This window comes from Lepisosteus platostomus, chromosome 20 (assembly GCF_059453375.1).
Source record: "Lepisosteus platostomus isolate fLepPlt1 chromosome 20, fLepPlt1.hap1, whole genome shotgun sequence".
NCBI classification, from domain to species: domain Eukaryota; kingdom Metazoa; phylum Chordata; class Actinopteri; order Semionotiformes; family Lepisosteidae; genus Lepisosteus; species Lepisosteus platostomus.
The window spans coordinates 1,891,137-1,908,102 of record NC_142630.1 but is presented as its reverse complement, the minus strand read 5'-3'; the positions used below and the strand labels follow the sequence as shown (position 1 = coordinate 1,908,102).

Below are 16,966 nucleotides of genomic sequence, written 5' to 3'. Positions count from 1 at the left end.
GTGAGAAAACGGGTGGATCTAACAATGCCCCTGTTTCCAGCCATGAGAAGACAAGAAAGGTAAGAAACAACAGGAGGCCCATTTTCCCCGTTTGGTAATTACTAGCTAATTGTTCAAGGGGTTCCATCCAGCCTTCTTGAAAGAAGCCAGGGTTTCAACAATGGGTAGCTGCATAGCTTGTTCCATACTCCTACACCCCTTTGTATAAAGAAGCGCCTTCTATTGTCAGATTTAAATACACTTCCTCTTGGTTTCCAGCTGTGACCTCTGGTTCATGCTTCATGATGGGTTTTGAAGAGCGTCAATTGTCAAGAAGTCGACACTGCTGGTGCCTTTGAGGATTGTGAACACACTGTGATCAAGTCCCTTCACAGGTCTTGAACAGTCACTGGCTTTTTTACATTGTTTTAAAATTAGATTTGCATTACTGCAGCTCCACAAATGATTGGAACACCTATGTCAACTCTAAAACACAAATATTAAAGTAACCTAAGTACCCTTAGACCTACGTAAACAGACCCTTGCCTGATACTGGGTCAAGAAAATGGAAGCACAGAGTCTCTTCTTCATGGGGACAAAGATACTGGCCAAATCCACACAAAATAACAAAATTAAACACTTCCAGGAGATTTATGGCATTTTAAGACCAAGTTAAATCAGGTGGACATGAGTGAGCGAACGCAAAAAGAGCTGTCTTAACACGTAACACAAAAAGAGAATTATTACACTTGGAGGCCTTGTTTGAGGAAACCTCTTTATTGTAAAGCGCACGCACCCACGCTCACACAGAGCTGGAGCAGGGGAATGTGGTCAAGCGTGGCAGGGGTTGTGTTGTAGGCAAGGCAAATTGAAAATGATTGTAAATGCTCTCCGTGTGTGTGTAGCAAAGCATAGAGAGATTACAGTGCAAATTCACCCCAGCGCACTGGTAGGCAAAGAAGAAAAAGTGAAGAGGCAGGCAGCGAACTGCTTATCGCTGATCAGTTTGGAGCAGCTGAATTAGCTCCTCATGGTGATTGAGGGTGAGAACTGAAAGGCTCGTTTTTCATGCTGTCAGCCATTTCCTCTCTAACGTGCTCTCCCCTGCCCCCCTCCCAGCCCAACCTGGTTCTGTGGGAGCTGGCTGGGAGAAGCTTGGTTCTCCTCCTCTGTGTGTGACGCACAGCCTCGGTCCTCAGCTGTGAGAAGCGGTGCTCAGCAGTTTCGGAGTGACCCCAGGCTGAACCAGGCTGAAGTGGGGACCCTTGCGCGCGTGCTCTGGGGGGGCAGCAGCAGCTGGGAGGGAGGAGGGGAGGCCAGTTGAGGCCTGGTCTCTGCGGGCAGCTGCAGCGATGGAGGGAGAGCAGATTGGGGTGAAGGCCCAGGATTCGGGGTGACTGGCTGGGTCAGCTCCCCCAGTGTCTGAACCCCAGAGGCCGACAGTCACACACAGCCACAACCCCCCCCCTCCACCCCGCATGAAGGTATTAGCCGCCACGCTTCATTACTGCTGGGAGAGAGCAAGCCCTGCTGCAGTAATAGCTGCAAATAAAAGAGCTGAAAGTGCTTGTTGAGGTTCAGGGTGACAGCGCTGGCTTCCTTCCCACTTCCTCCCCGTGCAGCAGAAGCAGTGTCTTTGGGATACTGTTTTTCCAAAGCTGGAGGATGGAGAACATGAGTGTGGAGAAAGGCACCTCAATGGAGGACAGGCGTTTGGAAAAGAAGAAAATGGGAGGTCTGGAGCACCAGGACCTCAAGGAACGCCCGAGAGAGACGACTGTATTTCATAAAGGATTATATCTTTTGAGAACAGTGCCTTTTCACATATCACTGTTAAAGCATGGGAAGTTATGTAAGATTGCTATAGGGCTCCAGTCTTTCATCGGTTAGTCTGAGGAATTGCTTAGCTAGCAAAGTTCAGCCAACTGGAGATCTACTGGACACATCTGTTTGCCAGCCCACGTTAGCAGGTTAAGGTGAATTTGTTTTAATAGTTTTTGACTCAGTGCCATGGGAGGGTACACCCTGTAGGGGGCACCAGTCCATCACAGGGCACACACACCACAGCCAATTGTCCCAGAAACCAATTAATCTACCAGCATGTCTTTGGACTGAGGGAGGAAACCAGACCACCTGGAGGAAGCCCATGCACATGCAGGCAAATACAAACGTGCCTTCTTCCATGGTCCAGGAGCAATTTCATGGTAGAGAAATAAATGGGGCAATACTTTAAAAGACCATTAATGAAACCAGAAAGACACAAACTGGTATTTTAAAGACTATGTAACTGCAGTGTGACTGAGTTCTATAAAACAAAGCACGACATTCGGCCCTCTCCACTCAACAGGACACTCCCACTGACAGGCCCTAAAGCACCCGGGTGCCACACAGATCTTTTTCTGGTAAAAGGTGACAGTTTCCATAGAGATAATAATTCCCCTCTGTACAAACTGCCCCTGGCAGCATTCAAACATGGTCCCTTGTGGGCTCAGAGCAGAGACAGCATCACTCCCCAGACAGCAACAGACCCCGCTGAGCCTATAGACAGGGTCTTCTGTAGGCTTACAGGCTAACAGGCTTCTACACTGTCTAGGCTTCAACAGAGTGATGTCACTTCTCTAACATGATTGGTGTACTGAGCCCTGTTACACAAACATAACCAATAGTGATACATTTTGACTGAATTTGAAAGGAAAATTAAATATTCCTACAAATACAGAAGAATACAGCTCCTTAATGTAAAGATGTGCTTTTTCAATGCCCAATACCTGGTTCATCAATGAGGGCCAAGTGTGTGTAAATGTTTATCTGCAAAGCAAGAAACTTTATCTCTTACTTCCCTACTTTTTCTCTGCTGTTATATCCTTTATTCACTTTTTGTGGCCTTATCATTTACAGTACTGTTGGTCACACGAATTGGGTTGCTCAGCTCTGAGACATGCCAGTCTCAAAGGTTGTGGCGCCACCTGGTCTCCACATAGTTGGAACTGTCTTGTCAGATAGCCCTTAAATGGTGAACGCTTAGCTAATTAGACATATTAGCTGTGCTCAAACAAATATTCTCCCTAGTAAATCTGATTACACAATGCCAGAGTAGCTGAAGGCCCCTAATCAATACAGACAGTATACAGATACACAGGATACAGAGACACACATTAGTGTTGTATTGTAGCTGGAACTACATTTCTACTGCTGGTTCAGCTTCACTGTCCGTGAGGGTCACATTGCTTTCAGAATCAAAGACACTGACAAAGTTAAAACACTGGACATCTTCTGAGACATCAGTAAAGCAGTAAACCAGAAGACACAAAGGAAAACTAAGGGGAAGTGCATTCAGAACCTTCTCTTAGAGAAACACACAGGGGGCTGTAATGCAAATTGTCTTATGCTGATATCGGTCTTAAACAGTAGACGAGGATGGGAAATCTAAAGCACCCTGATGCATCTCATGGACACATTGCCGGATTCTGAGGAAATGAACTAAACGCCATTCTTACATCTTTATTCACAATGCAGAAGAAACACTTCTGAACTGTGGTCAGTGGTGAAGGCTAATGGGGTATTAAGAGGACAGATGGATCTGTAACTTGACATTTCACATCATGATAAGAGCTGGGAAACATTGGAGAGAAAAGGAAGAGAGTTATACCGTGCCTCAGATGTGCATTGAGAGGGGATCCTAATGTTGAAAAACTGACAGAGAAGTTTCTCTCACACTGAAAGAATTTCTGTAACTGGAATTGGGAAAACTAAGGTAGATTGTTTGCTTAACTATCTATAAAGAAAACTATATATACTGAGCTTAAAAAAATATCACTCCATGCATGTACTGCATCTTTTTAGAAGAATAAATTAGAGCAATACAAATTTGATCTTTATTACATGTTTCTGATGTCATTTTAATTAATCGATCATTCATGGCTGACTGTGATACAGAAGTGACTTTGCTGTATAATCACCTCATTAGTGAGAAAGGTGATTGAGCACAGGTGTTGGAGTGATTTAACTTATTGAATTTCAAGCCTGGTGAAAATCAGGACAAAAACACAGAGAGGAACAAATATTCTCTGTTTATAAAGAGAATAGTGCCTTTGTGTCATTGGTATGTTGAAAGATGGACTATGTCAGTGCACTATCACTTGGTAACTGAGGTGTTCACACCCAGCCAGACCCCAGCTATCAATGACCACAATCCAGGAGACAACAACACTTCTCCAGCATCAATCGAGGAGTCCGAGTGTTTTGAGACTGATGTCTCAACATCTCAACAACTCTCTGCCATTCTAGTGAAAGAGGGTCAATAATAATTATACTAAAGTACAATAAAAAGTTAAAGAAAAATAAACAACAGCGTACATGTTTATACAGACAGGCAAACAGGCATAGACCTGGGTAAAGAGGAAAGGAAGTCACGGACACTGATAGTCCAAGATTTGGGTACAGTAAGCCAGGGACCAGCCTCAGCTGAGCGGAGCCTACAGGAGGGAGTCTGAACATGGAGGAGCTCAGAGATATATGATGGAGCCAGATTGTTTAGAGCCTTGAAAGTCAGTAACAAAGATCTTATATTGAATATGTGACTTTGTAGGCAACCAGTGTAGAGACTTGAGTGTAGCAGTAATGTACTGCAGGGGTCTGGTGTGAGTAACTGGTCCAGCTGCAGAGTTGTGGACATACTGCAGCTCGTTGAGAAAAGTGTTAGGGAGATCAAGAGTTGGAGAATTCAAGCCATTGTAAGTCAATTAATTACAAGGTTGTATTATGACGTGAAAACACACTTCAAACTAAATCTCCAAGACCAATTAACAGGCACATGGTTTTCCATGTTTTTCCAGGCTCTACAAGAGGAATTACAGAAAATCCTACAGCACAGGGATGGATGGTGCAAAGCCTGTGTCTCTGATGTGCAGCTTGTACTGCTCCTGCTTCCAGCTGTGGCCACACATTCTGCTAGCCTGTGACCTTCACACAGACCCCTGCCGATCAACCCTGGCCATGATGAATATTCATCAGCATAATGAATTCACCTACCTTATGTCTTGTTCAATAAAATAGCAGTTCATCTGCTACAAAACAGCCATATTCCTCATAATAATGTGATGCATTTGTTGCAGTCACAAGGTCAAGGGGTGCATTTCTTTTTGATGCTCAATATATTATAGATCATCATGATTCTAATTCTAAATTCTGGACAAACGTCAAAGTCTATAAAGCCTGCTATCAAAAGGTAGAGAAAAAGTAACCCAATCACTTAAAACGTGTTTAGCTTTCAAGTTAAGTTCCAAAATGCCATTTTTTCAGGCCATGAACACTTCACTGGGTCATTTCAGTATCACTCAGACGTTTTCACTGACAAGTGACAATCTGACTTGTTTTTCCCCTCCTGACAGGCACTTGTCAAAGCAAATTGCTGCTTGAGAGGCCCCTGCCTACTCCTAATGAAGATCTCAGGCCCTGCACAGCTCAGGCCAAGAGGCACACAAGGCACACAGAGCTCCAGCCAGCAGATCAGAGGACCGTCTTCCTTTTTCATCTCTGAGCCAAATGCTGATCAGGGTGACACGGCTGTCTTCTCTGGCCTCTGCTGATTTTTCTGTATACCCAATTCTTCGCCTTATTAACCGATGTGATTTGCCGTGAATTATAAAAGCTCCCAGTTAATGCTAAAGTGAAGCCATTGACCTTTTTAAGTGCACTAAATGTCCCTTGGATGCCTGAGAAAGACGCCAATAGTGCATTCTTTCACCAGTTCCCATTGAGCCCCAGGCTTATAAATAGGCCTTGTCACCTTCAATCTGTTTCATACACACAATCCCCTTCCCAAGTAATTATTAGCATTACGAGACAGGTGATAAGGTCTTTTGTGCTGGGAAACAGAACGTGGAAGCAGGCTCGTATTGTCTAAATGCACCATGTCCCCCCCAGTCCTTCGGCGCTCACCAGTACGAACCCCCTCTTTCCTCACTCCCTGCCAAGTTATTTGCAGGGTAACTTTCCCAAACTTACTGCCTCAAAGGGGAAAAAAAAAAGCGACTCTAAGAAAAGCTCAAGCTGAGCGGGAGACAAAGGCGAGACCCGAAAGAAAGAAAATAACGGAGTGGAACCTTAAGGCTTACCTTTGACGTTGGAAATGTGGAATAGATTTTGTCTTTATGTTGGTAAAAATACGGTTCTAAAAGCTGTCATGCTATAAATGTCTTATCTAAATGTTTGCACTCGCCTGCTCCCTCGCCACAAGTATCGAACTGCCTCTCTCCCCTCCAGTCTCTACACAAGACCCAGTGGCCTATTCATCCTCCCACTCCAGCAATCAGCACCGTCCATTAGTCTACACTCCCTTGGAGCTCAGCTGCCAACACCAGTCCCCACTGCCTCCTCCCCTGACCTTCAGTGCTTTTAAAAACTCACACTGCTCACCTCCCAGTCCCTTTTAATCAATCCTAATCAATGTGCTATTAGCCTGCCTCTGTGCCTCTTTGTGTGTGGAAAATGAATCCCCTTATGTGAGCGAGTGATTTCAGAAAATCAGATGTCCGCGCTTTGAAGCTTTTTGTAGCCCATCTAAAAGCATTTGAAATCCTGTCTTACAATTGTACCGAGCAGCCTGACACAGCAGTTATAGGGCTGAATTGCCCAAAAATGCAGGAAAGGTGCCATATGGAGGCTCTGGCATGCTTCTGAAGAAACGTGCAATTAGAGGTGAACAGAGAAATTCAATGAATCACATTAGCTCTTAAATGCAACTAACATCCTCCTTCAGCACAATCACACAATTAGAAGATGTGAGCTCTGCGCACAGCCGCCTTCCTGATTTGCCAAGCTGTTTGACCTTCAGATATTCCAGCGAAGCCAAGGAGCCAGCAAAGTCGTCTTTGAAAAGAATTCCGCTGCGGAGATTATACTGACAGTTTCTTAAAGGAAATTCATTCTTCTGCACTTCGGGCAATCACACAAAAGAATTTAAATCTGTTGAACTGACAGAGCAATTTTACAGTCTTTCATTCCTTCCTCCATGTTACATGCCGAAATGATCTTTGACCATTGTTTTTTATGGTTGGCATAACAGCTGAAAATCAGGACTTGACACCACTGTAAAGAGAATCAGTAACACCTGTATGTTTTTAAATATTACCAAGAAAACAGAGGAGTTCGTAGATATGAACGCCTGTGGGATTCTTCTGTGATTATTTTACCTTGGGATATTGACACGTTTCACAATGTTGCACCTTGAATTTGTGGTTTACTACACTTTACCATGGGAATATCATGGCAAATCTGTGTGATAAGCCAATGTAGACACAAGAAGATCATGTAAACTCCACATAAAACATCCACCAGCCCAGGTTAGAACTCAGTTAGTGGTGCTAATTACCATAGCACAATGCCGTCCTAAAAGACAAGCAGATGATGATTGCTGCTTTTTTTCTTGACATTTTAACCCCCCTCCATTTATAAAAGGCTTTACAAAGAGAAAATATTTGCTGTGTAAAGTGATAGACAGTACCTGTCATAGAAGTCATCGTGGTAGCAGTCGTAGTCCAGATCAAAGTCAGATCTGTGGGGAAAAGAACAGGATCACTGTCAGCAGAGGAAGAGAAAGGGCTGGGCAGAGAGATGACAGGTGTCAGTGTGGGACCGAGAGGAAGGAATTCTTCCTTTTGCATTCAAACCCTGCCTGCCAAAACCATCGCTGATCACACGCGCATACTGACATCAGTTAACTATTCACGTGGCTGTACACACACATCCAGCCAGATGAGGACGGGACAGATTCTTCAATCCCAAATGCCTCTGTAGAATGTTACCTTGCTGTAGCCCCTGGGTACATGCTAACAGCTCCCGGTGGGGTGTTTATTAAAAAGCACTTGGGAATAATCTGGGCCACCAGGGCTCAAACCACATGTTTTTAGCATTACTGTGTCAGAGCTGGATGCAGTGTTTTGGAACTGCTGATCTGGCATGAATAAGGCCAACTGGAAGATAAGTAGAAGAGATTGCAGATTTAAAGCAGTTAACATATAGTTTCCTGTTATTTTATTGCTAATTTATTGTGCATGCCGATTAACACAGTGTGCATTGCTGCGCTGTGTTGTTCCTGCTCACAGACTGATAACTGCCGTGTAAGCAACCTAGTGGAAAGCTCTATCTTAGCTGAAAGACAGGGAGACATTGTAATTATGCACAGGCCTAAGAATGTAGGTGTGAAAACACGCACACATTTTCTTTTAAGGAGTCTGCCAGGTTGTGAGTGAAACAAGTCTTAGAAGGCCGCTAAAATAGCTTCTAATGTCCCTCATGTCTCTAACAGTGTGCCCATGCTCTGAGGTGTGCCTGCAGTGTGCACCTTTCTGCCACAAATTAGCCACCACATGAGAAGAGGCTGTTCTCCATGGTGATGAAATTGCACACTTTCTGTCAGAGCGACGGGGTTCTGACGCCGAAGTGTGTTTTGAAGGGAGCATTTTTTTTCCCCACTGAGCGCATTCTTCAGTTAAAATTGTGCAGTCATGTGGCTTTTTGGGATGGCTGTCAGGTGCAGTAAGGAGACAAGACTGAAGTACAAAGAAGTTAAGTGCTATCATTATTTAAGGCTTCAGGTGCAAGGAGGAGGAATAAATACATAGTAAGTTCCTGACACATAGTAAAGTCCCACAACAATAAAATGTACCATTGTCTCTGCTACATAGTGCCATGTGGTTTGGATTTTTAGAGATACAGTACAGTTAGAGATACAGTTTTAGAGATACAGTATAGCTTCTGGAGTGCATTCTACCACGCTAAAACAAGGAATAACAACAACACTCCTGAAACCTCTTGCACTTACAGACTGCAGACTTGGGCCGTTTTCATTTCCTTTCCTCCCCCCCCAGAACTACCAAAACCAACCTGCAGAGGTCTTCTCAAAACACGAGCATCTTGTCATTTTCGCAGCTGGACTAACTCTCAGAAAAATCAATGAGACCAGAAAACGGTCAGAAAACATGGCACAGATGGTAAAATGAGCCACACACACGTAAGACAATCTTGCAGGATGCTCGCCATTGGAAGAAATCGTTTCATTTGCAATTTCAAGCGGGCTGTAAAAGATCCTGACAAAGAGACCCCTCCTTGCGTAGCATCCAATTTGAGGTTTTCACAGCTCGGAGGGCTAAGCAATCCATCACTTTGCCTCTCACTGTGCAGACCTCACCACTTCTTTCCTCTCTGTTTGTTTCCCTCAAGTAGGAGTCAAGTGTGGCCGAGAGCCATGCCCTTTCCAGTGACTCCCCAGCAGGAAGAGAGCGGAGCCCTGCAGAATCCCCACCGGCAGCATTTGTTTCCTCAACCTGTAGCACCTCCCTGTACACAGTACTGAGCTCACAGGATCAGGGAGGGTTTAGTGTGATTGTCAACCTGCCACGTGGACGTTGCTGCAGTGCTGGGACACTGGTATGTATACAGTAGACAGTAGCAGGGGCAGTGGTTAGCAGTGCTGTGGCCCTAGTTTCAAGCCCATATGTAGGGTGCTGTCTGTTTGGAGTTTGTATGTTCTCCCCAGGTTTGCGTGCGTTTCCTCCAGGTTCTCCGATTTGCTCCCATAATCCAAAAACCTACTGGTATGTTAACTGGCTTATGGGAAAATTGTCCCTAGATGCAAGTGCATGCATGTCTGTGTATGTTTTTGTGTCTGTCTTCCCTGTGATGGACTAAAATGTTCAAGTTATGCTGAAGACTCTCAATAGGAATCACATCAGGACTTTGTTACAGACTCCATGTGGTGTTTCAGGTGGGTTTGCCACTCTACCATAAAGACCAGCTTTGTTGAGTGACTTGTTAAAAATGCACATCACCATGCTTAAAGGGATATTCACAGACTTTTAAGTTTTTAATGCCCTGTTCCTGATCCGTGACTTTCTACAGCTTTATCCCTAAGTTGTCTTGACCGCCCCTTCATGGTTGAATCTTTGCTTGAAATTCACTGAGGGACCTTTCAAAGACAGGTGTATTTATTCTGAAATCACATGACACACCATTATTGCACACAGCCAGAGGCCATTTGACTGATGGTGAGACTTGTCAAAGTAATTTTGTTCACTCAAACTAATTTAGGTTTGCCATAGCACAGGGGGTGAATACACAGGCAATCAGCATATTTTAGTTTTTGATGCTTTCCGTAGGTTTTGCAGACATTTAACTTCATTCACCCATAAAGAAGTTCATTTTGAACATTCAAGTTTTGATTTAAAATATTCACTTTAACAAAATGTGCATACATTATTTGCAGTTCAGCAAAATGGGGCATCATTGAAAGGAGGTGAATAGTTTAGGTAGGTTTCTGTATGTGAATATTACAAGAGCAGCATGAACCTTTAAACTCCTTTCCAGCTAAGAACAATGACAATTTATAAAGGACAGGTAGACATTCAACTAAGTAGCAGATGCAGGTCTCCACCCATTTATACTGAGCCTCCTGTAATGCAGCAACTGTCCACAGTTAAACAGATCCACAGTTTACTAGTTTGCAGCAGCTTGAGGCTAATTTGTCTGTGCAGCTTGCCTGCTCCCAGGTACAGGATTAGAATCAGGCCAGTGGGCAGCCATGCAGAGCAGGACCCTTCAATCTAATCTGCCCTTGACATTCAGTCCGTCTGCACCTCTTTGTGGCCCTGCCATCAGAAGAATCGAATGTGGCAGTGGGACAGCGGTACAGCGGTACAGCGGATTACTGTCGTCAGAGTGCTGAGCATGGAGGGGAAGTGTGAAGGCTTGCTAATGAAGAAAAGTCGCCAGACTGGAATACAGCAAGCTGAGAGGGCCTGGGAAGGAGCTGTGAGGATGTTCAAGCCTTGCTCCTACTAATGGAAAAAATAATCAGGCAAAACACAAGTGTTTAAATTAGGTATGTCAATATGGTGGTTTCGCATTCACTATGCACCAAGCTACTACACTGTGCTATTACTACTATGCTATTCATAGTATTAACAGCAAAATAAATAGAAACGTGTTTATGCATCTGCTTGAAACATGCATTCGAAATGCTACCGATCACATATTGCAAACCTGGGAACAGTTGGGGCCAAATGAACTGTTTAGGCCACTGATACACATTGTTCAGGTCAAAGCACTGTCACCTACAATGGAGACACCAGTAGGAACGGTTTTCACAGCTCAGATCACAGCTCCTGCAACTGGCAAGAGAGTGTGCTGGGCATGTGCAATCAAGTCGCACAGGAAGGATGAATTGCCTCGACCCGTCCGATTGAACTTGATCCTAGTGGGAACTATTAAGAGGAAAATGAAGAACAAGTTAATAAAATCCATTTTGTGAGATTATAAAAAGCAGTTTGGCTCTTGTCCCTCTTCGGTTGTCTAGTTAGTTGATTAATAAGGAATCCCAAAACTAACCATTTGATCTGAAGAAGCCTCTTGTTCTGTTGAGTTGGGGCCCCTGAGAGTGAGGTCATAGTAGGCTCAGACTGCGGTACCCAGAATGACAAACTGGGCACCATGCTTCATGTTCGAAGCTTCTCACTCAGATCTGCTGGGTAGTGCCAGGGTATGGTTGGCATTCACAGTGGGACTACTGCAGGGGGTGTGGATGGCTCCGGTACAGCTAGAATAACTCAAATATCTGTGTCCTGAATTAGAAACTCCACATAATAGAAGGGCACCAGACAGGCTATAAAGGGCAGCCTGACATCGGCTGTTAACACGCGGGCTGCCAAGCTGTGTGAGCCCCAGACCCCCACCCTGCAGAGCTCAATCGTGTTGTATTCCCGCAGTGTCGGCACCCCCATCCTGACGGAGCCCCGAGAGCAGCACACGCAGTGCACCACGTGTTGTCTGGGACTTCTGGGAATGTCGCGTCGAGCACCACAGCGCAGCAATCTCACTGTGCCTTTCACCGGCAGTCAGAGAAAATTCACTGCAGACCTCATGTGTTGCAAATATGGGCTATTTTTTCTCAGTGCAACTGCGAGAAATGTTAAAGGGAGATCAAATAATAAAAGGTCCATGCATTTATATGCCAGTCACTCTCTCCATCCCAATGGAATTCCAAGATGTTTCACAAACTCACTGTATCCCTGAAGTACTAGCCGATCTGGGTGACATGCACCAGCAGCCCCACTGCACAGCAGCGCAGGCAGAGAAAAGAGACAGTGCTTTTTGTTTTTACACAACGGAAAGTTGCTTGTGTTAAAATCACACAAGAAAGCAAAGCACAGCCCCTGGCATGGAATACTGCTAGAAACATGGGGTTCATAAGTGCAATTTGCAGAGCAGTGGATGAAAATTCTCATCATTGCGCAACAGATGCATAAATTGACGCCTGTCAGTGCGTTTTGCTGTTGTGACTACTTGAAACCCATCAAATACAATTCCTGTTGTATAAAATAAAATGGAGGTGGTACTCCCACCATGGAAGGAAAGGGTATGATTTACCCTGTTTTTTGTGCAGAAAAAACGAAAATCTACCAAGTGACAGTAAAAACAGGGGTGGAATGTCAGGCCTGTGGAAGATTTCCTTGGTCCTTGCGGTGTCTGGAGAATTCAAACAAGCTGGCACGTTACAAACCCTCACAGTGTCATCTAAAGAGAGGCTGAGGGGACCGATCGCCCAGTTTCACCCTACCGCCTCTGGGATGGCTACATGTTCTGTAAACATGTCATGATAAGTCACTGAGGCAGATTAGCTCTTGAATAATGGTTTTATTTGCTCAGGGAGATGAAACATGCAATCTTGGTTTTGAAGACATAAAATTCATTTAATGGCAAGCGTTTCATAAACCGGACCAGTGTGTGAGTGGAGGCTGGAGCAGGTTTGCAGCAGGAAAGACAGAACAAAATCTATTTTCTTTTACTGCCCAGAGCACATCCATCCTTTGTCTGAGTTGCTCTGTCTTTAAAAGCAAAGCTTAGCTTGCAGGCTTAAAGAAGCACAGCTTGCGATGAGCAGAAACCAAAATGTCTGGTCACACCTTCAATCCTTCCATGCAAATCAATTCTGCTTTCTTCTCTTGCTCTTTGCATCAAAGGTGCCAGTTAAAGTCGCCCTTTTATCTTGCTGCCATTTTTTAGCAATTATTTTGACTTCTAAAATACAGCAAAGAACCACAAGAAAGTTACTTCATAAGAATGCAAACGGAAAAACTAGTGTAGAACTGTAGACATAAACTTCCTAAAAACCCTTTGTTTGTTTGTTTCCTTCCTTAGTTTCCTAAAACATGTCCAGCTGTGAAAAGCACTGGAACTGTAACGGCACAAAGTGCAGTAATTATACAGCAGTAAAATCACCACACTTGCTAGTAATCAAACCCCATCTTTTGAGAAACGCTGTGGACAGACCATTATAACACTTTCCAATCTGTTCTTCTTTTACGATTGTGAGTGCAGTTTGAGCTTTACAATCATTACAACTGCACACACAGCATCTGATTGCTGACCTTGTCCCCATGGAGTGTTCTTCCTCACCTAACTTTCTACTCAGAGCGGCGCTTTGAGATACGTTCTGTGTTTGTGAGCGCACACCTATCCATTAGCTTGGTTCGGACTGAACTCAACAAGCAGCAGAAGCCTCTCCAGTCCACTCTGCAAATAGCTGGTTTAGTATTTCCACAAGAGTCTTTAGCCAAAATGAAAGAAAATAATAATACTTTACGATGCTCTCAGGAAAGAGCAGCAAAGTGATATTTTGCATACACTTAGGAGGTAAAAGTCGCGTGGATAACGTGCATTACTGGTGACAGAGCTGGAAAGGAACGGTGCTTGTGGTGACAGGTCTGATGGAGGCAGAAATGTGCCATTAAGTCTGAAATGGAGAATGGCTGCAGAGAATGTCTGATACCAGCAACCAGGCAGAGACCATTTTCCTCATAAACATCTTCAAATGAAGGATGTCACTCCTCTCCAGCTCCTAGACAGGCATCAATTCCTTGCTCCGGTACCCAGCAGCCTGGGCTGTCGGCTTCTGGACTCCACAGATACTCCCCTCCAGACGTGCGGACGGAGCAGGTGATGAAGGACTGTTTCTTGGCCCACGCTGACTGCACCTAGAAGCATCCCAGAGCCTCTCTAATGGGAATGTCAGGGTTTTGCTATAACAACTGCTGATGATTTAAATTCTAATTACCTCCATGACATGCTAGCGGGTGTCAGTGGGGGGCTGGGGGGCCGGGGAGCTGTCACCCCAACATGACCGCCTCCCCCCCCTCATCCCCCACACACACACACACACACACACTACCCCTCCCCCTCCACACCTCCCGGGGAGAGATGTGGCGATAGTGCAGGATCCACACACGGCCTGCATCGGACAGCGGGGTCGCTAAAGGCTAATTAAATTTTTTCCATAATTCCGCTTGTGCGAGGGCAATCCATTAGACACGGCTCATTATAAATCACTTCATTCCCGCAGGTCTCGGAGGGGGCTGGCGGAGGGGTGCAGCCAGGCTTTCGGCTGTGCTGCCGCTGCAGGCAGGGAGGAAGGCAGGACAGAGCAGCTGACCGGGCTGTTCCGCCCAGCCCCGACCCCCGACCTCTTGACCTCTCTCTGGCGGTCTACAGAGCACGCTCACAAAGCCAGAGCCGCAGTCCGTCAGTGGACACTCGGAAGAAGAAAATACATTTGTAATGGTTTGTTTCAGTGCTTCGTTATCCAGCCAGTCAAACAGATCAAAACATTTCCCTTCCAATCAATCAATAAAGAATGGAAGGTAACTGGACTCAGCAGTTCCAAACTGTTTCCTCAGATGCCGAAATTCTAAAACCAGCAGTTCCACTTTGTAATTATATCAGTGTTAAATGAAAGGACGATCAAATGAAGGGACGATCTATCTCTAGGAGAAAGAACCGTGTCCTGAATATATAAATGTGGCTTAAGAGCACATTTTATGGGCTAAAAGCACAATAGATCTGTTTTACAAGCCAGTGCAAGCCGTAAACTACCCAGTGCCACTTAAGGCTGCTCAGCACTACATCAGTAGAAGAGCAATTTAAAAGCATATAGTATAACTTAAACAAAAAAATACTTTAAATTAATAATACGAATCAAAACTAAAACAGCCCTTGACTTTAACTTCACAGGCACTCTCTAACTAAAACAGGGTATAATCCACTTTTAGTACTAGCAGTCAGATTTGCTGGAATCCATCCATCCATTTTCTAACCACTTCATCCAGTTCATGGTCACAGGGGAGCTGGAGCCTGTACTGGCCAGCAGTGGGTGCCAGACAGGCCATATCCTGGACGGGATGCCGGTCCATCGCAGGGCACACACAGACACCGACACACACCAGAGCCAATTTTCCCAGAAGCATGTCTTTGGACTGTGGGAGGAAACCAGAGCTCCTGGAGTAAACCCACAGGAACATGAGCAGAACATGCAAACTCCACACAGACAGCACCCCTGTAACAGAACCCAGGGCCCCGGCGCTGCGAGGTGGCAGTGCTGACCACTACACCACCATACCACCCAGTTACTGGAACCCCCTTACAATACATAATTATGAAATACATATCAATTCACAGAAAGAATCTGTGATGCACAAGTGCTTGGTGAGCTGTCCGGAACCCTGGATGTAAAATCTGCAACATGCATTTATCTTCATCAGTGTAATGATGCTCGTTAGGCATTATTATTGATCTTTGTGTGACGAAGCCTTCAAAGGAATGGATGTCTTATAGCTACTCAGTGCCGTTGATTACCAATTAAACTCCAAACAAAAACAGAAATCATTTTTTATTTCTTTTCAGACATCATATGCTGCTTAAATAATATCGCCATCGCAATCAGGATTGTGCCTTCCTTCTAAAAACATCTGCATTTTGGAGCGGTCAATTTATTTTAGCTTTAAAACCCTTTGAAAGAGGCTCTTCATCATCCACGGAACGATTATACCCTGAATCCTCAGAATGCTTTAAGATCACGTCAGAATCGAAGTCTGTAACTTAACCAGCTGCAATGAGGGCAGTTTCATTCTGCTCCAGTTTCACTGCACTGGTCAGCCCATAAAGGGAAACAAAATGAACAACACAATGTAGCAAAAATATAGCGCACCTTTGTAAAAAAAAAAGCTATTACTTATAATGTGCAATGCCTTTCCAGATATATATATTTTTTGCCAGGCTAGTATATTTTTCATCTGGCTGAGCAGAGGCCTCGAAGGTGAAATGGCGCAGTTATTTCCAAAACCATTACACAGAGCCTGCGAGCCCTCCCTCTGCACGGCCGCGCTCTCTCTCTGGAGAGCGAAGGTCGGCCGCTCGGAGGGCTGTCCGCTCGTTTCCCAGCTGACCCCTGCTCCCTGCCCCTCATTCACGGCAGGGTCAGTCTTTCTCCGCCTCACGAACAGACAGCCCCCGTCTCTCCGCACGCACGCACGCCCCCCCCGCCAGCCCCCTGCCCCCATCCTTCCCCTGCTACAGATTGATTTATTCTGAGATAATGTTCACACTCAAAACTGCGCTGCAATGTAATAAATCAGGCTCGCGCACCGTGACGGGGGTTAATGGGCTGGAAATTTGATTTCCTGCCACTTCAGCTGTTCTCAAATCGAAGGGAGTGAGATTAATGCTGAATTACAACCGCTGACAGTCACATAGACACACACATGCACACAATAAGATGCATACATATTCTCAGCCACGGGCACACTTCAGCCCCTGCCCTGTGAATACACTCCCACACCGCCACACCCCACACCACCATGGGGCGCACAGCCCAGGAGGCGGTGGCCTCAGACTCCACCGCCCTCACCACAGACCAGGCTGCCCAGAGACACAAGCATGTACTGTACCAGCACACTCCCGACGGGTCTCGTCCATTGTCTTTTCAAATACTTCAAATTACTGGGCCCATTTTCAAGCGATTCAAACTAGTCCAGTCAAATCAATGCCTGTGGACAAGCACACATGTCTCTGCTCATCGTTCAAACAAGAAGGAGTGGGGCTGGCGAAGACACACACACGCACAGGAGTTAGTGTAGAAGACACTACACAAGGAGTGGGG

General features: G+C 45.2%; 1 protein-coding gene across 4 annotated transcripts in view; it reads right to left on the bottom strand.

The window, feature by feature from the left end:
- Positions 1-16,966, bottom strand: part of LOC148644234 (heterogeneous nuclear ribonucleoprotein C) — a 67,888-nt gene that overhangs the window by 14,451 nt on the left and 36,471 nt on the right. For all 4 annotated transcript variants that reach the window (XM_088613489.1, XM_088613487.1, XM_088613488.1 and 1 more), the window contains exon 3: positions 7,484-7,534. In XM_088613489.1, coding sequence (XP_088469615.1) covers positions 7,484-7,534 — 51 coding nt within the window. The remainder of the gene's footprint in view (positions 1-7,483; positions 7,535-16,966) is intronic.